The 23153-nt window shown below is 36.1% G+C and overlaps 2 protein-coding genes and 1 long non-coding RNA gene across 3 annotated transcripts; 2 read left to right on the top strand and 1 right to left on the bottom strand.

The window, feature by feature from the left end:
- Nucleotides 1-1937: 1937 nt before the first annotated feature.
- LOC114384653 lies at nucleotides 1938-2298 on the top strand. Its single transcript, XR_003660749.1, has 3 exons — nucleotides 1938-1975; nucleotides 2066-2161; nucleotides 2258-2298. It is a non-coding gene; the product is annotated as an uncharacterized LOC114384653 (long non-coding RNA).
- Nucleotides 2299-5538: 3240 nt separating this feature from the next.
- On the bottom strand, nucleotides 5539-7006 carry LOC114383810 (glutamine--tRNA ligase-like). Its single transcript, XM_028343546.1, has 5 exons — nucleotides 6914-7006; nucleotides 6734-6820; nucleotides 5939-6136; nucleotides 5751-5849; nucleotides 5539-5613 (listed from the first exon to the last, which is right to left on the bottom strand). Exons 1-5 carry the CDS (start codon nucleotides 6932-6934, stop codon nucleotides 5539-5541), a joined length of 480 nt encoding a protein of 159 aa, XP_028199347.1. The 5' UTR covers nucleotides 6935-7006.
- Nucleotides 7007-9567: 2561 nt separating this feature from the next.
- LOC114383809 (vacuolar protein-sorting-associated protein 37 homolog 1-like) lies at nucleotides 9568-11347 on the top strand. The gene is made up of 5 exons (XM_028343545.1): nucleotides 9568-9678; nucleotides 10668-10707; nucleotides 10806-10852; nucleotides 10939-11059; nucleotides 11182-11347. The coding sequence occupies exons 1-5, from the start codon at nucleotides 9568-9570 to the stop codon at nucleotides 11340-11342; spliced, it is 480 nt and encodes a 159-aa protein (XP_028199346.1). The 3' UTR covers nucleotides 11343-11347.
- Nucleotides 11348-23153: the final 11806 nt, after the last annotated feature.

The following is a 23153-nucleotide window of genomic DNA, read 5'->3' as shown; positions in this document are numbered from 1 at the left end:
GAATTGCTAGAAAAGAAACTGTTAGATGAGAAAATGAAGAAAAGGCAACATGATACATTGATGACTGAAAATCCAGCACTCATTGAGGACCCCCCCCCCCATCTCCCATTCAAAGACATGTCAAGTGGAAGATGGCCCGCACGAATCGATATGGGAAGATGACATCTGAGACCGCAAGACAAATTGCTGATAAAATTGTCAGTTCCAACTTATTACAACAATTTCAATTTTCGATTAAATGTGACATGGGGTTTGACATATAATTACTACTTGTTATGTTGTTTACAATGACAGGGAAGTCTAACGATGTGAAATTTGTTCTACATGTAGGACTCGCTGGAAGAACAAGTGGCACAGGGTGAGTTTGTCCCCCAGGGTCGTCATGATATACTTAGCACGGCCATAGGAAGACCAGATCATGGAGGTCGTGTTTGTGCAGCTGGGCCTAGGGTCACAATTAGTCAATACTATGGGAGGATATCACGTGCCTCAAGTAGCTCATCCATAGCATTCACCAAAGAACAGTTGGCTGAAATAGTAGTAACCGTTAGGGAACAAGTCATGAAAGAGCTTGAAGAAGAAAAGAAGCAAAGCCTACAGGCTTGGAAAAAGGAGCTGAAGGATGCCATCATTACTGACATATTTAACGGAGACAATGACTTAGCACCGGCTAATTTTGATTTAAATGTGTTAGGTGCACGCGTGAGCACTAAGGAGAGCAATACTGAAATTGCTGTGAACCCATCTGGGGAAATGCATGTTGGTCGTGTAACACCGCCTATGGGGTTGTACGTCCAAAGTCAAAATTGTACGAAGCTGGTGGCGTTGGCAAAAATTCATGATGGACCATCCACCATACATTGCGTAGCGTATGCAGATGATGTCGTAAGGGTTAGCGTCAAACAAGTAATTGATGGTGAAGCTGAAGTTCCATTACCAACATCAGAAATTAAGTATGTGAGAGATGTCGTTAACACATTCATTGCATGGCCATTGCCTTTGGTAAAACTGGTATCAAATGAGGTAGTATACTTTAAGTTCAGCCAATTATTATCTTTTCAACTGTATATTCCAAACTTTTGAACGTTCCTATAATCAATACTTTTGTTGCATGATATAGCATTCAGGCATCACTCCAGAAAAAGTTGTCAATGCTGCCGAATTAAACAATGATGTTCCTAAGCAAGACCCCTTGCGTGAGTTGATTAAGACCCTTGTTGACATTTACGACAAGCCTGTTGAGTTTGTGTGGGATCTTATTGAATTTGGGATTCCAAATGTAAATTCATCGTTGTTCTTAACGTATACTGATGTCAGCAAAATAACATCAGGCGAAAAATGCTTGAACATAGCCATACTTCAATTGTGGACCATGTAAGTAAAATCCATTCGTGACTATCAAATCCATATTGCTATGACATTTACGTGATCTTCAGTTATTTTATGACATGTGCAAATCAGGTATATGAATGAGTGGAGTAATGGCTTGGGTTATCGATCGGTGTATGGATTCCTTGAGCCTCAATCTATACACAATGCAAAGGATAGACGTGGGCAATGTGAAGAATATATCGAAAAATGACTTAAGGAATCGCAACGACAACTGTACATAGGAGCTTATTTGAATGAGTATGTAAAATTCATTTTGGCAATGTTGTAACTCTTTTTGTCCTACTAATAAATAAATGGTGTGCAAATTGCAGCGCCCATTGGCAAATGGTTGTGTTGTGCCCTAAAGACAATGTCGTGGTCTGGTATTTTTCAGTGTGCAGAAGGCCTGATGTTCATATCAAAATTGCAATTAACAAGTTAAGTATTATATTTTTAGTCGTTTAACCTATTTTAAAGTTGGACGCTGCGATTGTGAACATTATATTAACATCATATTAATCTTCCAATGCAGTGCATACAAGAAATTAAACACGACTGCTGATGGCAAAGTTCCTAAAACTGGACCCAGTCGCTTGAACTGAAGGTTAGTCGAACTACATACAATGTTTGCAACTTGAAATGTTATTAATCATGTTCAGCCCTACATTCAATAGTTAATTTGTTCTTCATGTAGACTCACGTTCAACGCGGAGGCTATGAGTGTGGGTATTATGTGATGCATTGGATGTGGAACATAATTGGCGCGGAGTTGAAGAGTGATTGGACTGTGGTAAATAATGTAATCCGAAAACATTGACGGCAAATCGCCATATGTAGGCTCATTTAGACTCATTTTCATTAATTGTTTGTATTTGACAATGTGTAGTGGTTCGGTGATGGCTCGGCACTAGACTCGGAGGCGATCACAGCATTACGTAAAAAATGGGCAGCTTACTTTTTGAAACTTAGAACCATCCAATGTACAAAGTTGTAATTACATAACATGTGGACATGAACTTTGTTTTACTACTGTAATTGTTTTGGTTGGGTTGAACAGCGTTGCTCCTTTAATGGTTATTATCTTTCAATTAAAATATGAATGTCTTAATTTCATTTTTGTATGCTCCAAAACACTTAAGTACACATGTTATATATTTCTGTAAATACAGTGACTTCGTTAAAAGCTTTTCATCAAATGTCATGGAGTTGCCCCTTCTGCCTGAATTTGAAGTTTCTCATGAAAACCCATTCCATCTTCATCAATGTGTATCTCAAGGGGATGTCAGAAGTGTTAGCTTAGTTGGTGCACCAAAGTCAAACAACCTTGCTTGACCTAGCTTTCATTTGAATTTTGCAATTCATTCTTTTTCTTTGTAATTTTTGCACACAGAACTTCTTTTCAAGGTTGCATCAGATTATGGCAACAACTACCTATCTTCTCTATTTAGATGAGCCTTTGTATTTACTAGAGCTATATTCATATAAATTTGTGGTAAAATAACAGGAATTACTATTAGCTGGAGCTGATCCTCATGCAGTGGATGATGAAGGTGAATCTGTCCTGCATAGAGCATTTGCCAAGAATTCCATTGATTGTGCCCTTGTCATACTGGAAAATGGGGGCAGTAGATCAATGGCCATCTTGAATTCAAAGAATATGATGTAAGTATAACTTAAAATGTGTTTTCCAAGCATGTCAATTAGTCTAGAACTCTATAGGTACGGAAAGAAACTGATCTTACTCAATTTTGCATATCCTATAATCAATGTGAAACATGCACTTTAGCTGTCTCAGTCCACTCTGAAAGAATTATTAGGAACTATTTCTCTCTCACAGTAATTCTTTGAGGGTGGTTTGTCTTGCTGCGAGTTCAATGGCTGGTGTTGGTTCTTCTTCTTACAAAGGCAATGACAACATTCTCTTTTGCTTTCACTGCAAGTCCAAGACAATAACCTTCATTAACGGATGGCAGCTTCGAAGTGGCGGTTTAGCTCTGCTCTGTCAAAACTGCGGATGTGTTTTCTTTGTCCTCTCTTCTCTTCTTTTTTCTTCATAATGTTATTGTTTTTCTTTGTTTCTTGGGTTAGTTTTTTCAACTAATGTACAATTTATTATAGATGCATGCCTTGATGACTTTATATATATTACTAATCTTTATAAGTTCTTGATAGATTTATGAGACCTATTCTGTATATTAATCTTGGGTATCATGTTATCATCATTATTTTTATTATTTTACATGAATCTTAGGTTGTAGCATTTGCGATCATTGGTTTGTTATTGGTGAATTTACGTAAATGTTGGCTGATGGTTGCTGCATCTCTTTTGATCTTTTTTGTTTTTGGACTGTTTGATGTTTCTTTGTTTTGTTATTCGAAAAGTCTCTCTTTTTAGGATGCTGATAAAGGTAAATGGGGTGCCCTAAGTGGAAGGAAAAAATATAAAGAAAAAAGAAAAAAGAAAAGGAAAAGAGACATAGTAAGAGATGAGAGATGTGATAAATAATCATGGGAAAGAAAAATGAGGCATAAGAAGAAAATAAGATGGATGAGAAAATAAATGAATATTTATGATTCTAGAAATAAATTGTACCAAAATTCTAATGTTCAAGGGTAGCACAAATATTTCTTTACATCTACATCCCTGTTGTTGTTATGAATAGTGTTTAGGTTAATTTTATGACAAGTTTTTGTTCAAATTATTGTAATACTCCGCCTGCAATTCATTTTAAGAGGCTGTTTGTGTATTTGTTATATTGCTACATTGATTGTTGTTCTAAGGTTATCGTGAAAAATTATTTTTGTCTGGTTCTATGCAGTAAAATTATTTAATGAGGTTGCATGTTTAACTATGGAAATATGCGGGTGTTCACCAAAGAAATTGCTAAAACTTCACCCTTACATCTGCTCTCTCATGTTAAGTTCCTTCGTTTTTCCTCAAAACTATTGCAAGTTGTAGTTTGTAAACTTATGTGGCTTTGAATATCAGAATCAGTGCATGATCAATATATTGTTAGCAAATATAAATTTATATAATGACTGATTGTTATGGATCATTTGTTATGTATTTGCTTCTTCCTTTTCAGTCACATGAAACTTCATGCTCAATAGCTAGAAACAATTGAACAAGTTGCTAACCCAGGGTTATGGTTTGCTTTATCCAAAATACTTATTTGACACTTAAACATAGTTTCTTTATTTAAATCATTTGGGATTTGATTCATCTCCATAATTTCCTTACATAGCTGGTTTGATCCTTGAAAATGTAGCTCTCTTTATGAAAATGGAACCTTTTGTAAGGCATTTCACAAGGAATCTGATGGATGGAGAGATTGTGTAGCTTGCTACAAGGTAAGATTGGAAGTTTTTGTTTTGTTCATTTTATATCTTGGCTAGATAAGATATTCAATATGCCTACAATCCATACTGTCTTGATTTTCAATCTCTAAGATGTTGCACTGTGGATACATTGTGTCAAAGAAGAAAATTTACTTGCTGGATCGTGGAGAAGTTTTTTGCATAGATTGTGCAAAGAAATATCTTATTCGAAGATGAATGATTTTCTGGCTTTTTGTAACTGTAGACTTGTATAGTATATGCTACAGTCTATAAGCTAAATTCTATGATATAACTGGATTCAAGAAAAAAAAAAGATTGGTACTTGCATGAGATGTTTTCTGATCTTTCTATCATCATTCTAGAAAAAAATAAATCGTATGACATGACATGATCATAATTTCAGTATAGTTTCTTCACGAATTTCCTCTAACTAAAACTTTTTGGTAAAACTTAGGACGGCATATTGAATATTCATGCTTTCGATCTCCATTTTCTGCCCACCAAAAACAAGCATCCCAAACTGCTCTATCATCGTAGAAAGTGATTTGCACAGTCATAGATCATTTTGTGCACATTTCTGCAGGATGAAGTTCATCCTGCAAGCTTATTAAACATACTTAGGCTTTGCTAAGTTAATGCTGTTATGGCTTTTGAAAATGGTTCCAAAAAGGAGCTTGAGAAAGTTGGTCTAAAAATCTCGAAGAGCTTTCCTCTTACTAGGACTACTCTGGCATCTATGGAGTCTTTGTCCCTGCCAGTGGTACTATGAACACCTTACTGTATTTTCAGTTTTGAGATTGATCATGACTTTGTGTGTGATGTTTGGGTTCATTTGCTGAGAACAAGTTCAGGAAATTGTTCTTTCTGCTGATATGCAATGTGAGAAGTGCCAGAAGAGGGTTGCTGATATTATTACTAAAATGAATGGTAAGTAACTTGCACATGATTGTGAAATTCAGACATTGTTCATTGATTGCTTTTGGAGCTCTATAGAGAAATAAGAGATCTGACTTGACATTTTTGAGTGAAAGACAACTTACTGAATGTGTGATATTCTCTAGAGAATCCACAATGCAATGTGCATAATCATAACTTGGATAGATACACCATTTGTCTCCAGCATGAGGGTGTGGGGTAAACTAAAATGCAGAAAGCATTCACATCATAAGAAATCAATCATTATCTTCCTAGAAATTTGAGCAATAAAAAAATGTAGTTGAGTACTTGCCTTAATTCTATATGCAATAAGGTCATACATATTGTAGTTATCACTCTGCATGTCTTGCTTCATTCTAAGTGTGGCTTTTCCTTCTTCTATACTGCCATTTTTCATATCCTCAAAGAGCTTCAATGACTTTGAAATTGGCCTGTCTCTCCAAGGACTGTTCAATTTCTTCTCCCTATGCTCCTTTATCTCATCAGGTGTCTACAATCAAGCCATTAATAAATAGTTTATTTTTGTTGCAACCAATACAAATTCAATCACATTATGCAATTATCTCAACCTCCTTTATCAACATACATATTAAAATAGCTTAGATTTAGGGAGAAAAAAGTTTATTTAAAAACTTAAAAGAATTAATTTGATAGTACAAGTGACTGATATTTGAGATGAAAAAGAAAATTTAAATATAAAAATTTAAAAGTAATTAAGATTTTAAGGAAAGAAAAGATATGAATGTAAAAGAAAAACATGAACAATAAAAAAATTATATAAAAAAGTGCTAAATAGCGGTGAAGCCACACATCACAATAAGAAAGAGAATACCACAAGAGATGTCCTCACAATTAGGCATGAGGACACAAATTTATAACACAAGGGTTGATAATATAATTCCATGCAACTGAGATTTTCAGAGTAAACTGCCAAAGGGCTCAGAATTAGTGCTTTAAATAAATCAATTAATTAGAGGCTGTTACAAGTTATAAATCCACCCAAAAGGAAGAACAAAGGAAACATTTTACACAAATAAACAAGTTAAATATTTGTAGTAATAAGCTATTCAGATGTTTAGATACCAACCTGATGATCAACATAAGCATGACCCTTTTTTATGAGCTCCACTGCTAATTCGTACAATTCTTGGAAGTAATCACTTGTGTAAGTAATCTGCAAATATTATCACAAAGCTGTTAAACACCTAAATAGTTAAGTTGGAACAATCACATGAGCCAAGAGGTGTTACAAAACAAACCAACATACCTTGAATGGTTTCCAACCCATCTACTGAACAATTTCTTCAATGTGATCAATATACTCTTTCTTTTCTGCTTCAGGATTTGTATCATCATACCTGGAAGCGCCACAAGCCATCAACTTGGAACAAAGAAAGTTATAGTGCATGTTCAATTACAAAGTTCTAATGAAGGCTTATAGGAATTTTAACAGAAATTTAATAAACATGAAAAACTTTTAGGAACACATCTTTGATTTTCTCGTAAAATGTCAAGTATATAGGGAATTAATATTCTTGAGGATTTTAATGCAACAAAATTAATGTAGATTAGTCACACATTCATAGGCATAATGTGTCACTTATAGATTTATTACCATTTGAGATATTAAAATTGTAACTAGAAATTAAGAATGTTTCTGACCAATCCCTAACAAGAAAATGGACATTTTACAAGTTATGCACAAAATGAAAAATCAGGCCAGTCGTTACAACATTGTTCAGAAGTGCTATCAATTGATAAGAGAGGTCAGTTACGTGCCTGAAATGTTCAGTAGTAAAGAGGACCAACAATTCAGCAATATGTTATTAGTAAAAGAGAACAAGAGTCCCAGTCCCACCTGGTTTTCTATTCACAGAAAATAATGTCACACAAAAACCAGCCTATAACCAGATTTCGTTCCTTACAACCTAGTTACTATAATTAGATGAGGTGCCACTAATCATGTGTATATCTGCCCAAGGCTTTCTAAAAATTTGTAAACATCAGTTAGTTGACAAGTTACAAACTCCAAAACAATGCAGCCATGCAGTGAGCAGTCATTCTCAGGAATTAATAAAATCTTTTTTTATTGACTTCTAAGGTCCTAGGTAATGAACAGAAGATAAAGATTGCAACCTATGGCCATTTTTGCAATACAGAATTTCCCTGTACTGTTACAAAACCAGAAAAATCCTAGACAAAAGATATCAAAGGGAGATTGCGATATGTATATACATGCTGAATAAATCCAGAGAGGACTTTGTTTTTAATAGAAAATCAAGAGAGATTGTTACAAGTTCATAATGTATTAGTCATAAAGCATTTTAAAGTCCATAATTTAAATCTGGTAGGTCAATCCAAATTCCAAGATGCTAAAAGACACTCATAGGTAATCCCGAAGTAAAACTACCAACATGATATAATAATTAACAGATAATCATGTTTGATCATATGTTTATATGTATGAAATAATATACATGTCGAAAAATATTAATTTTTTAAATAAACTTTAGTATCTCGAAATTAATTTTTAGCTTTTAATTAATTGATATAGTGAAACCATTTAACTGTTAAATTGCCATGCTTCATTTTGTCAAAAAGCATTCCATAAACAATACTTAGAAGAAGAAAAAAATACACAAAATTCTTTGATTTTCTTTGACTCAAGAACATTTCATTTTCCCCTTCCCTTATTCTTCTTTGGTTATCATTCCATTCAATTCAAACCGCCTATTCCTCACCCAGTCTAAATAAAACCACTTGCTCTCTACTTCTCTTCTACTCTCTCTCTCTCACACACACATTACACACCCAAAATACAGTTTTGACATCTTGTCTGAAAACACTCTTTCCCTTAAGGTTTGTGCAATGAGATGAGCTGCCTGCTTTAGTGCTTTGTGCAAATAGTCTCATGTCATCTTCCATCACATGATTGAGAGCACCGCATTAGAGGCACATTTTTTCATTCCTTCCACGTTTACATTGAATATTTTATCATGGTATACTCACTAATATATTGAAAATTTTGGTTTGATGATTGCATGCATTGTTATTTTTGTTGTGTAAAGTGTAGGCACTCATGTCATCGCATGTTTGATTTTATCTGAAACAGAATGGATCATCAAGGGCATAGCCAAAACCCATCTATGGTAGTGGAGCTCAATTAGCATATGGTTCTAACACCAGCTTCAGCAACAGCTCCAACAATTTTGGTCAAACCAGTACCAAGAAATTGAGAAGGTTACTGATTTCAAGAACCACAGTCTTCCCCTGGCAACTAATATATTATGTTTATTGTTAATAAATTTAACAATTACCTGTTAAATCTAATTATATGTATTGTTAATTGTTAATATGATTAAGTTACAATATTTTAACAACTGTTAAATGGCTATTTGTATTCATAATCATTATTTATGTTATTGTTGCTTAAGATTAATATAAATTTAAATTAGTAAAATGATAATATATACTACACAAATTTATATACTTTCAGCTTATTAGTACATTTTACTTTTTTTATTATTATATTATATCATGTTTAATTATTGTTATTTATTAATCTCATCAGGTTAATTACATTTCAAAAACTGGTTGATATATATTTTACTTTATATAATATCATGCATTATCTTGCTTATTTATATAATATTAAATTAATTAAAACCAAAAGTTTTAGCACAAAAATTATATTTACTTATCATAATAATTATTAGTTGACAATAATAATTTAAAAATTTCGAGTTGATATTATTTACGTTTATACAAATAACGTTTATAATTTAAAATTTTAAAATAGAAAAAAAACTTAATCTAGCTTCCCATGCCGTCAACGGCGGTCTCCTCCACGAAACGGCGTAGTAGCCATGCATTCCACGACGTTCCTCTCCCAGACACGACGTCACGGCCATGCATTCAACGATGTTCCTCTCCTGGAAACGACGTAGCAAGGTTCCTTTCGACGTCGTTGCTTACGGAAGCAACGACGTAGTTGGCCAACCATTCAATGGCGGTCGTTGCCGGTGCAACGACGTAGTAGACCTTACCTTTCAAGCATTGATTGTTATACACTACGTCGGTGCCACCATAGCCCGACCTTAAAAGCTTATCTTTCAACGTCGTTCCTCGTGCTGACAACGTCTTCGAAGGCGAACTTGCAACTACGGGCCTCCAGTCATCCCCGTCGCAGGAATCGTGTGTTTCTAAAATGGTGGAAGGAGACCGTCGTAGACTGGCCAGAGGTTTACGACGACGTCTCATTCAAAGACGGCCGTGCACCGTCGTTGAACTCCGAGAAGCACCGACGTTGAACGCGTTTTTTGTAGCAGTGAAACGAGATTGAAAAATTGACCATCTGGCTACTATTACAAGTTACAACTACCGAAATGAAGTTCTATTAGATGGCTTCATTTTTTGTCAATGTTTTTCTTTTTCCTTAGGATAATTGTGAGCTCAACAACCCATTCCCAACACATGGTGTCTATCATGGATCACCCACTTGGTGTTCAATGATGCTCCAAGAAACAATAAGGATAGAAGTTTCTCTGTTAGCATGAGTTTTTTGTTTAGTGGCAGGTGGTTTGATCCTACAAATGGCTACAAACCAAGGTTGTGAGTTTATATCCCTCTTCTTACAGTGGGGGATATTGTTTACCTGATTAGGCTAACCTCATTTTTAAGATTATTGGGTTTAATGTCCCAACTCGTAGTGTTTACACATCAATGCTTCATTCAACACAAATGTTGTGTTTGGTTGAGGGGAGGGGGAGAGAAATAAAAAACAAATTGTATGGGTCTCACACCTCTTACAGTAATTAATATATTTCTATCCTCTCTATTTTCATCATCTCAATAAAAAAGAATCCAAAAGAGGAAATAAATACTACATCCTCAATAGCTACTTAAGCTAGCATAGAAAGGTTCCTGCTAGATGCCCCCCCCCCCTCCAAAGTAAATACCGAAAACTCTATTGTGTTATTTGTTTGTATTTTAACACTTTTTATACCTAATGATTTGATCAGGTGAATGATGATCTTTGCAAGGAGAATCTGCAGCTTGCCGGTGACTTATTGAATTCTTTTTATTGTCACGCTGCCATTAGATGGTTAGCTGCCAGCTGAATATTTCAGATCTTCTCAAACAATTTATTTCAAATTCAGATGAAAATCTACAAAAGGAACCTTGTATTGTGGAACTCAGGAACCAGGTGTGATCATAATCCAATTATTTGTGTGATTCTTTTCTAAATTTTGTATACAACTATGAATTTTCTCCATCCTCCTATGGAAACAGAATAAAATAATTTGTACAACTGAGTTGGCTATGGCTCAACAGAAACTGAATGGGCTTGAGAAGCAGAAAGAGGAAATGATGAAGTTGAATTCCCCACAATACCTTCTCCAATGGATTCAAGGTTTGACTTGACATGATAACTTACTGTCATAGGCACTTCATTATTATAATAATCACAAAATTTTTTATCATTGTTATGACCTGCACGGTTCCACAAATATATATTGTACAATGATTTTGGAGAGGCTATGAATAAGACAGAAGTGGAATATGAAAATCTGCATCAGCAAGTCCTTCAGAGAGACATTGACATTGGAGCTTTTCTGCAGAAATACAAACAGCTGCGTACTGCTTACCACAGGAAAAGTCTCGTACATCTTGCAGCTAGAACATCAAATATATAGCTACATAAAGAATTTGAGTTGAGCGGATTCATGAGTTGAGTGTGATTCGCTTATACCCCTAAGTGAAAGGACTTAATTAATGAAGATATGCTTCGATTAATGTAATTTGATTCGAGGTTGAAGTTGACCCTATTTTGCACATAGGCTATCCGGGAGGGTTCAATATCTCTTATACATATAAACATCAAATTTATTAGTGTTTTTAGTTATTAAAAAAATTCAAAATTTGATTTATTTTTCCCAACTTTTAAAACCAATTATTTTCATTCGTGTACTTTGTAAAATATTTAAATTTTAATCTTTCAAGCTAACACTATTTTTTATATGGGGGACCAAAATTTGTCAATTTGAAGAAAAAACAGAGACAAAAGTCAATATTTTCAAAATTAGGGACTAAAATCAAAGGAAAAAAACTATATAGACCCATTACTCGCTAACCCAAAAATAGAATTAACAGTGGGAGTAGCGCTCTGCTATTGTGTGTTCATTGAAGATTTTGTATGAGCAACTCTTTGGGATTCGTTTTATCATTGACATACTTAATTTGAAATTGTAAGACTAAGACATTCTCTTATTCCTCATTTAATTGGCTATCCGAACCTTGGTATTGTCTGGAGGGGAGGGGTGGTTAGGTGCTACGCATTATGAGGAGGGGACTTCATTTTGTTGGCCAATCAAAGCACTTGTTGCAGGAGGAATGTCAAACTGATTTTAATTCTCAGTACATTTCGGTTATCACTCGTGTGTTTAGAACAAAACAAAGCAACATCACTCACAATCATCAATTGATATTCAATTATTTGATAATATATAAAGTATAAATGTGAAACCCCAATTATATCAACTACTAATTAACTCTTCTTTTGAGAAGCCAAAGAAAAGAAATTTTTGACAACCCAAGTTTACCTTAGGAACGAAGTATTGCAGGAGCTTCTAGTGCCACGAGAGGGAATATTATTAGTGCTGCAGCCACCAACTTTGTTTGAAACTGAAGTGAAGTACACCCATTGTGTTATCAAACTTGTGCTTCCATGTTGAGCCTGCAAATCCAAATCCAAATCTAATTTACTTTTGTTAGTGGCACATGGTCAACGGATGCCTTTACAAAAAGAACAAAATTGAACGATAAAGGTTGTTACAGTCCAAAACAAACAAACTCATAATTCACAAAAATGTGGACCTTGCTGGTGATTTATTTTGTAAGTGTTCTTAAATCTTGAGGTCTGTCTTTTTTTTGCGTTTCACTAATTTAAAGTTGGCTTTCAGTTCAGGAACAACAACTATTTCATGGTTTCATTAAGAAGGATGCCCGAAGGATATGAGTTGATTTCTCAATTAATTTATTGAGTAAAAATTTCATGCCGAAATTGGGAAAATAAAGCCAAGATATCGAGGTTACCTTAAAGTAAGCAATTTCTACAACCTTTTCATCCTCACTAAGTATTGAGCTGCAGGAGATTGAAAAGTAAATGCAATGCAATTCAGTCAAAGCCATTCAAAACCCTTCTTTCATACCTTCTTCATGGTACTAATAACCTCAAACTAACTTTGTACAGCCCTTTTAAGATATTTTGAATATGCCTGAACCCCAACCCTAACATTCAACCCAAACACTAAAAATTGTTTGTGTGCGAATAAGGTTTTGGCGAACAAGGGATTGTAAACACATTTCGTTACCTGTGGGCGAACAAGGGATTGTAGGAGGCAAGGGATGACTCTTGCTACCACGCGAACTCAGCCCGCCAAAAAACCCAGCCACACCACGTCAAACTAGACAGGGATGACTGCTGGAAGCGTGCGAACTTAGGCAAGGGATGATTGTTGGTAGCACGCACAATAGACACGCACGACGGACGACGAGATGCGAGACACAGGTTGAGAGGCAAGATTGAAGCTTTTTGGGCGCGCATGCGTTTTAGTAGCTAGGTTTTGTATTTTATTCAATGAACCAAGATGGTCATCGATGAGACCATCGTTGTCGTCATTCCATGTTATTACAAAATTGCCACTAGGTGGCATTCTAAGACGGTCATAAGGAATCGCCTTAGATTCTGTGACGTAAAAAAAATTCTGTTAATTACAAAAATGCCATCGTGTGGCATTCTAAGGCGGTTCTACAGAACCGTCTTAGATTCAGTGTCGTAGAAAATTAATTTTCTAGTAGTGGTAATTGCATCTTTCGTTAAAGATCACAAACAAGCAACCAGAATTATATTAAAACCAACATACTGATAAAGTGGCATTGCACGAAACACTAATACTTCATTGTGAAATAAAAATAAGAACATAAAATGCGTGGAATATAAATAAAAGTACACAAACAACAATAGGGCATCCAGGTAGATGCATGCGTAACGTGCAACGCTTACTTCTCAATATTTATCTTCTTCAACCTAAGTCTTTTCTTGTAGTGCAGTAAGGTTTCTAGGGAACTAAAGGAAGCATCATCACACCCTGCATCATCAGGCATATCTATCACGTGTTCAAAAACGTTGGACACATTTTCAATGGCATTTTGCCTCTATCAAGGGTTGTATTCGACACTTTTACAGTAAAACCAACTGCATTGTCATCGATAACAATCGCATCCTCTTGTTGGTCAATTGAACATTGATCAAATTCTGCACTTTTGGATGTAGAAGAGTCATCCATATCGGTTTCAATGCATTTCACACCAAATTTCATCTAAAAACAGAATATTTGTTAAATATAAATGACTTAGTAAAATAATATCAATAATTTTGAATACTAACCTTCTCGGGTGTGACAGGGACTGAATCATTTTTGAATTCATGGATGATCGCATCATCTTCACATATTCTTTTCACTTTAAAGGAATCATTAAAACGGAATCCATAGACAGCATCCTTTTCAACTTTAAAAAGAAACTTCCTACCAATCAATTTCACAAACTCCGTAGGGGTTGTCAAAACAACACAATGTTTGTTAATTTCAGTATAACCATGATTATGTAGTAAAAGGGAGACATATTGGACAACAAATACCTAATAAGCTTCCACCATTGAGGCATAAGACCTCCCAAGTAGATTGACACAATCGAAGTCAAAAAAAAAAAGGCTGCAGTGTCAACCATCAAAAACTTCGAGTAACCTAATAAAATATAATGGTGATCACATGCATGCATTACATTATTATATGCAGAACAAATTTGGGTTTTAGCACAATAAGGTTCACACCTTGGGATTATTTCATCCACTTTGATCTCACATTTTGAACAATAATTCTCTGTCTTTCAAGGCAACCGCCCTTTGACATTTGCATGCATTATAATACCACTCCTTAACGTTTACCACAGACAATATAGTAGTGGGCACAATAAAAATACCATTCTGATATTTAAAAAATCCACATAATACAGATTAAGCACAAAGAAAATAAACATATATAAATCTTCATTAAAGATAATTAGCAATAATCCCAATCATTTTTATCACCTATTCACAAATGTGGAGATGGAGTAGGTTCTTCCTTGGAAACATAATCAAAAAGTCCTTTTCAAGAGGTACAGACCCTATACCACCAAATATATTCTGAACCTAGCCACTAACCTGAATTCCCTTAGTAATCAACCTATTACACAAAAATATTGTCAATGGCATATAAAGTGCATAGGTTGTGTTTCAAAAGTATAATAACATATTTCAAATATACCGCCTCTTTAAGTCATTTCCTTCATCAATTCCAGGTTCTATCATCAATCAGGAAGTCATGACATTTTGGAGGACTACCTCACCTGATTTAGACATAATCAATCGAGAATTTCGAAAGAAAAATTAATTATAAACATGAGATGATAAATTAAAATTGAATAATTACATTATAAAAACTTGATTAACGTACCTGTGTGTGTCTTAATCTTTTCAAATTGAAATATCACAATGGGTAGTTCAGAAGTGGCACCCCCATTTATCCCAATCAATATATCGACATAGTCACCAAAAATCGTGCATGGCATTTTCCCCTTGGCCATAAAATGTAAATTAATTTAGTGCATTGATAGTTACCTTATTCATGTAAATTTACCACATTTATATTCATTCATGCTCATTTTTCATCGACCAAATCAAATTGAATTCTCCTGGTTGTTTTTTCACCCTTCTTGGTCTGAGTCTCGTGTGAAATACCAATCATCACTCCAATAAAATCTACCAAAATATAAAGCAGCAGTACTTTTAAAGTTTAGCATAATGATTATTAACATGAAGATCCAAGATTAAAATGAAATTAAGATTCAATAACAATACATACCAACCAGGAAATCGAAATTTCCATTTGTGGCAGATATTTCCTGAGAATCCATAGAAGTCATGACATTCATTGGGATTGATGGCTCATCGATGGGACAACATTCGTTTTAGGATGAAAAATTAGTTTATACTTGTGGCTAGTTGTGCGATTAGAACCACTGTTACCAGTAACTCCAAAAAAAACGCATTTTGTAAACATTGTTTTCTGAGATGCACTTAGCAAATTGTCTCATTGTTAACTTTCTTATACATGCTGCAAATTTATCTCCCTGTAAGATCACGTTAGAGAACATTGTAAGCATACACAACATATTTGCTACCAAATCAACTGACACAAGAATACAAATATTTCGAGGCTAGCATTAACAGAATACACACACACCTCACTGTCAAGTAGAACCATTTATATGGCATAAGGGTGCAGTGGATCATCGATATGATACATATTCCACATGCGCATAACCCTAACTTTCAACGACCATGTTTGTCTCGAGTTGGTCATGCTAGCAACCCTGTCAAACTCCATTGTTATTTCTTACCTTTGGAATGCGTTTTGAAACACTCTGTTGTCGATGTTGTGATCATCTCTCACGACAACACACACACATACAAAAATCCGTTGCATGCACATACGTAAGTTGGCGGGACTACTAGCTAATTCAAATTCAAAAACTTGACACAGTAATTAAAATTCTGCCTTATACAGTTCCATGACAGTTGTAAACATAGCTACACAACAAATAGATGGATTTTATTCTACACTTTTTATAATAAAAAGATAATATAAGATGTGTTTCTCATAACATGGATAAAGTACAAATATAGCTTTTTACATGTCTTACAAATACAAAGTCAACTATCAAGTATTTCCCATGTGGGCGTTGGAAAACTATTTGTAAGAATCCATATTGGATTTTATGACACCCTAAAATATATCCTTTCAAAAAGCCTGATGATTTACTTAACGGAAGATGATACTCGATCTTTATTAGAGTCAATTCAAAAGATTAGAAAAGATAGCACAAACTTCTTTGGGGAAAATAAATTCTTTCTAGTCTGATTTCATAAATCATCACTTGATCTTTAAAACATGCATGATAAAATGTAGTATCCACTTACGTGTTAAAACTTCGAGTGAATGAGTAAAATAGAAACATAATAAACCATACATGCTTAAATAAATAATGGGTGAAGATAAATAGGTGAACCTCCTTGGTCACTAAATATACATAAATATGTGTCATGTATCATAAAGAGTAATAAAATATAATGCACCTAGATGAAACTAGCGAGTAACATATACAATCTCAAGTGAGTAAAGTAATGTAAAGTAGCAATAACTAATTAAGTACAAAAAGGTCTGAGCCTAGGTCTATCCATCCCAAAATACAATAAAAGGATAAAACCTAAAACTCATAGCATTCACCTATACCTAAGCCCAAAGTTAGTCCATCAACAAAAAAAATCTGTCTAGTCAAATATAAGAAGTCTCCTAGTAAGACTCCTTCGAGGAATCCTCCTCCACAGGCTCCAGCTCCATGACAGTGTCCTCCTTAAAAGATTTGTCCTCCTCCAACTTCTCTCCCTCATCCTCCAACACGAGATTCACCAAATCTACCCTGGGTGGTGCCTGAGATTCAGGCAACACTGATTGGGGAGACATTAGAGTAGGGGAAATGGTCTCGGTATCCTTATATGAGGAGTTAGATCCAGAGGAGGATATCACATCATCCACATGCAACAAATGAAACTCGGAAGGAATGACCACCTCAGGCATGGGCATCACGAAGTGGTAGTAAGACAATGTAGACTAAGTCCACAAAATGTAGAAATCAACTGTGTGGGGTCTATATCTTGGTATGTCTACCAGCACACGATGGTAGCATAGGAACCAGTACAAGTGGTCCACATGGAGCGCATCATCGTGTTCCCATAGAGTCTCGATGGCATCAATGTAGAATAGGGAGTCAACGCCAAGCTCATCATCTGGTCTTGAAAATGATAATAAGGTAGTTAGTACTCCATCTCTTATGAGAAACTACAAACATGGACGTTAAGTCCCACACAATTACCTAATAACCACCACGTATGGTTTACTAGCATGCAACACTCATGACATTCTATTCCATATTCTACTTTCACACTTTTCTTATCTTGGGCCCAACACTACCACTAAGCCTCCCAAACCTTCATGGTCTTATGCAACATATGGATAACGATTAAAAGGACACATGCATCACATGTTGGTATAGGATATGACGTTCTCACCAACCATGGATATAGCTCCACTCTTGTCAAGAATATCAAGTGAGGCATGTGAGTCCCTTGAAATAACTAAAACAAGCCATTAGTCAGGTTATTACCAATCAATATTTTCCCCAAGTTCCTTTGAACCGTTCAAACCATCCCCAGTGTACCTACTGTATGTCATCCAGCCTCACTAATCAAATCCTCATTCACTCTTTATGATGAGAAGCATGAATTGCGATTGTGTTGGTACTTATGAATAGACATCAGAGAGTATATTCCCACTGAGTATAAGGTCATTCCCCAACTCCCGACACAACAATCTCTTTGATTCTAACACAATATCGCCAACTTTTTTGTCTGTTTCTTTCTCATAATGTGTGTCAATCCTCATGAAGTCCCTAATTACTAGAATTCACCATCGTGCACACACACAAGCATAGAAATAGAGGAGGGAACTTAATCCTTTTCCTTCTAGGGTCAACATCAATATGGCCCTTTCACTACTGTCAGACCCTAATTTCGTCCAAAGACTATCGTTCGCTAATATTTTGATTCTTGCTAGTCGAATTATGGTGTTTGACACCAGTTATAGTGCGAAGCAACGGATCACTCAGTGTTTTGATCAAGAAAACAAAAAGATAGCAAGGAAGGGGGCAAAAGGGTTTTTTTATTGGATTTTTCTAGACCATAGCTCGCCCAGGCTAGCATCTAGCTCGCCTGGGCCACGAAATTGCTTCATGCCTAAGCAACCAGCTCGCCTGGGCGAGCTCATTCCTTCAGGGCTAAGCATCAGCTCGCCTAGGCAAGCTTCAACCGCCCCAAAATGGCTTTTTCCCTATAAATAGCCATGTTGGTGGGAGGGGGGGTTTAAGGGGTTCCAAGGTTCAGCAGTGGGAAAATGAAAGGAAAAGAGAGAAAGAAGAAGAAGAAAAGAAGAAAAGTGAAGTCAAGGCGCTACCGAATCGCAAGCATGATCACTCTACATTTTTCTCTTGTTTTGTGTCCCTCGTGCAATAGTCAGTTAGTTTTTTTTTTCAAGGATTGAATGTAATCTATGCACCCTTAGGGGTCCCCTCTATTATTATGTGCATGTTTATCTTCTCCATTTAGCATCGGTGATCTCATTTTTATTTGTAAAGTTTAATCCTAACTGATTACTAGTGCCATAAAATTGTCTTTAAAAAGATTGAAAGTTAATAAACAAAACCAAAATAAAGAAACCAACTCATAACCAAACTTCTTTTTATCAAATATCACCTGAGATCATTTCAAGGTCCAACGCCTTAACAACTCCATCTGCTTTTCAAAATTTGAAATGTCGTTTCAAGGTCCAATGCCTTAACGACTCTTTGTTCGCAATTAAAATAATTCTTTCAAAAAAACATAAAATCAATTTAACACACAAACATTTAGACTTAAAGAACTATGTAGGTCTGAATTCCTCATCGCACTTGAGGATACGTAGGAGCAAGGGCAGCCTCTTTGTCGACCCTAGAAAAATAAAAATATATAAAAAGGGAAAATAAATAATTTTGAAGTCACGTTGTGCATATATATTCGATTAAAGGTCTTCGTCCCTTGTGATAGGTGTATGGGGTGCTAATACCTTCCCTATGCGTAAACAACTCTCGAACCATTATTTTCAAAATTTGTAGACCTCTTTTTGTTTTTTCTAACGTTTTCCTTTAATAACGTTGGTGGCGACTCCCACGCGTTTTTTTTAGAAGATGCACTTTTGCTTTACGCTTGCACGCCCGTTGTAGGGTAGGTTGCGATAGATGGCGACTCCACTGGGAACTGTTAGAGAGTTAAGCCATTTTCATCGAGTGTGTAATTTTATCATGACTTTTTCTTTATTTTATTTTCGTAAAATAAATGTGTCATTGAACCCTAGGATAGACGACTTGTGCTATACTTAGGTTTCTCTATTCACACATGACACCTACACTTTTTCACAATCCTTTAGATGTTGGGCCCTATACCCGGGTCTGTGTGAGCCATAGGGAGTGAAGGTTGATTTGTGTTCACTCATGCATGATGCTGACACATAGTTGCTCATGCCATGCATTTTCCTAAAAAAACAAAAAAAAGAACAAAAAGAAAGTCATGAAGCGTGAAAGTTTACACCACATTCTTAGTTACATGTGTTTGGTACCATGATGATAGCTATAAACAGACCATGTTGGGATTATACTCCCATTTCTCTTGAAAAATGATTGAAAATCACGTGAACATGGTACCTAACGCATTGTTAACTGGGAAAGGATAGTTCTTCGGGTGTCTCATGTCAATCTCATAATTATATTTGTCATGCATAACATAAGTATGCCCTAATCATTCATCTCTATGATAGGTTGTCGAAGTATTGACAATCAAAATTTCTATTCCTTGGATTATGGGGTCGAACCAAGCACGTGCTTTTAAGAAAAGGTTTTCATCAAGTCAAGGTCAAATATGAAAGTAACCAGCTTGCAAAAGTTGGGGCAGAAGATATATGGATCGAGTTTACATAGCTTCTTTGGCTATTGCCAACACATGATTGAGCTAAATTATTTACAAAATTAGGGGCTGTTGATGTCCATGTTTTATTTCCAGTGGCACTTTGACTCTGACAAGTTGTAAGGAACGATGTTGTTTTAATGAAAATCTGAATTGATTCGACCCTATGTTCTATTGAAGTCCAATGTAAAATTTGCAATACTTCAACAATGTATCATTCACATACATCCGTGCTTATTTTCACATTGGTTGCATTGCTCGTTGCATTCTTTCCTTGAAGTCGAACTGCAATCATTGTAATCAAAAGGAAAGAACGCGCTTTATGGTGCCCTTATCAAATGTCTGCCAAAGCTAGAGTGATGAGTGAAATAGAGGAGGTATAGGAATAGATGAAGGCTGACATGGAGGCCATGAAAGAGCAAATGACCACAATGATGGAAGCCATGATGAGTATGAGAAGAATCATGAAGGTCAACATGGCTACAGTCGTTGCCGCAAGTACTGCCACTAAGGTGGACCTAACTCACCCATCTGGCCTTAATCAAGTAAATCGTCCAGCCTCGAATATGGTAGGTCAGGGAGGCGAAGCATTGGGAAGTACGGGCGGCCCCTATTTTGTGTAGGTCCAAAGCAACCATTCTTTCCCACCATATGGCTTGCCTCCCAACTATACATAACCCAATGTTGAACACACTTTCGATGAGAATGTCGATAACTCTGCTCCTATACCCATTGAGAGCCAACATCCCCAATCTAGTCATGCACAGGTCCCTCAACCCATGGGGGAGACACATGAAGTACCCTGATACCCCACTCTAGCCGACTTCAAGCCTCACCTCGGATATGCCACTGAGGGGCGAGCATTTGGTGGCATACCCCTGCCAAACACTTTAGGGGGCCCTCTGCCTCCTACTATAGTGGAAAGGGAGAAATTTGATCATATTGAGGAAAGGGTGAGGGTCATTGAAGGGGGCGGAAATTATGTCTTTGCTGACATGGTAGAGTTGCGCCTAGTTCCCAACGTGGTCATTCCTCCAAAGTTCAAGGTACCGGATTTTGATAAGTACAAGGGGACTACTTGCCCCAAAAATCACTTGAAGATGTATTGCAGGAAAATGGGGGCATATGCGAAAGATGAAAAATTATTGATGCATTTCTTCCAGGAAAGTCTTACTGGGGTAGTTGTTACTGGGTATACTAATCTGGAACCTTCCCGGGTCCGTTCCCGGAAGGACCTAATGGTTGCCTTCATTAGGCAATATCAGTACAATCTGATATAGCTCTGGATAGAATGTAGCTACAGAACATGTGTAAGAGGGAGCATGAATCTTTCAAAGAATACGCCCAAAGGTGGAGGCATCTGGCAGCTCAAGTAGCTCCCCCAATGATGGAGAGAGAGATGATAACAATGATAGTAGACACATTACCGGTGTTCTACTATGAGAAGATGGTGGGTTACACGCCTTCAAGCTTTGCAGATTTAGTGTTTGCTTGTGAGAGGATCGAAGTGGGTCTGAGAAGAGGAAAATTTGATCATTTTGCTTTAATGAATAGGAAGCCTGGGGCAAATAAAGAGAATAAGAAGGAGGGAGAAACCCATGTTGTGATTGTTGTTCCTACATGGCCAAATTTCTCACTAGCTCAACAATATCAATACTCAGCCAATATTAATCCTTCTCATTACCCACCACCCTATCAGCCAAGAACACCCAATCATCCACAAAGGCCACCCCTAAATCAGCCATAAAACCTGCCTGCTACACATATGAGGCTAGACACCACCCTTAATATGAACCAAAACATCAACCAGGGAAGGAATTTTCCAGAAAAGAAGCTTGTAGAATTCACCCCAATTCCGGTGTCGTATGCTAACTTACTCCCATATCTACTCAATAATGCAATGGTAGCCATAATCTCAGCAAAGATTCCTCAACCTCCATTTTCCCGAGGATACAACTCGAATGCAACATGAGCTTATCATGGAGGAGTTCCGGGGCATTCCATTGAGCATTGTATGACCCTGAAACATAAGGTGCAAAGTCTAATTGGTGCAGGCTGGCCAAAATTCAAGGAGGACGATTGCTTGTGAATTCTGACATTGTCGAGCGATACTATGCACGATACTTGGGGCAATTTGTAGGTTGTTGTTAGATGTCTCCAAGGACTCATTAGGATTTTCAAGTTTATGCCATTACTGTAAACAACAGTTACAATGTTAATAATGCAGATAAATTTGATGTCCTTGTCTCTCATTCTCTCACAACTACATCTTTTCATATTTATTGAACATTCACTGGAATGCGAATGTATGTCGTTGGCTTGTTTTCTCAAATGACTTGCACTCCTGAGTTGATCTTCAAGTCTATTCAACTAGAAATTGATCGTTCTACATGTTTGGTGGGGGTGCCATAAACGATGAGTAAAGTTCGAAAAAAAAAGAGAAAAACGTGACTATGTTTCAAATAAAAAATAAGAAGTACAAACATTCATGTGACCTCATTTTATCATTCTTAAAAGTTGTCTTTTGAGAGAAAAGTGAGTTATCAAGAGCAAGAGTCTTTCGACTTAATCTGTCAATTGAAAATCCTTTAAACATTTCAATTGATTGATTAAATGTCAAATGTTCCACTGCCGACATCCAAATTTTTCAAGTGATTAAATCAAAACATACACTCTAAGGGAGTCCCCGAAGAGATTTGCAAAAGATAGGATGAGGTTGCATGAGTTGTCACGTTTTTTAGAAAGAGACAGTCAATCTGTGTTTTTTTCACACAAAAAAAAAGAGGGGAAGAAA

The sequence above is a fragment of the Glycine soja genome, chromosome 14 (assembly GCF_004193775.1).
Source record: "Glycine soja cultivar W05 chromosome 14, ASM419377v2, whole genome shotgun sequence".
Classification (NCBI taxonomy): Eukaryota; Viridiplantae; Streptophyta; class Magnoliopsida; order Fabales; family Fabaceae; genus Glycine; species Glycine soja.
The sequence above is the reverse complement of the archived record's forward strand: the minus strand, read 5'-3'. Positions and strand labels throughout refer to the sequence as shown.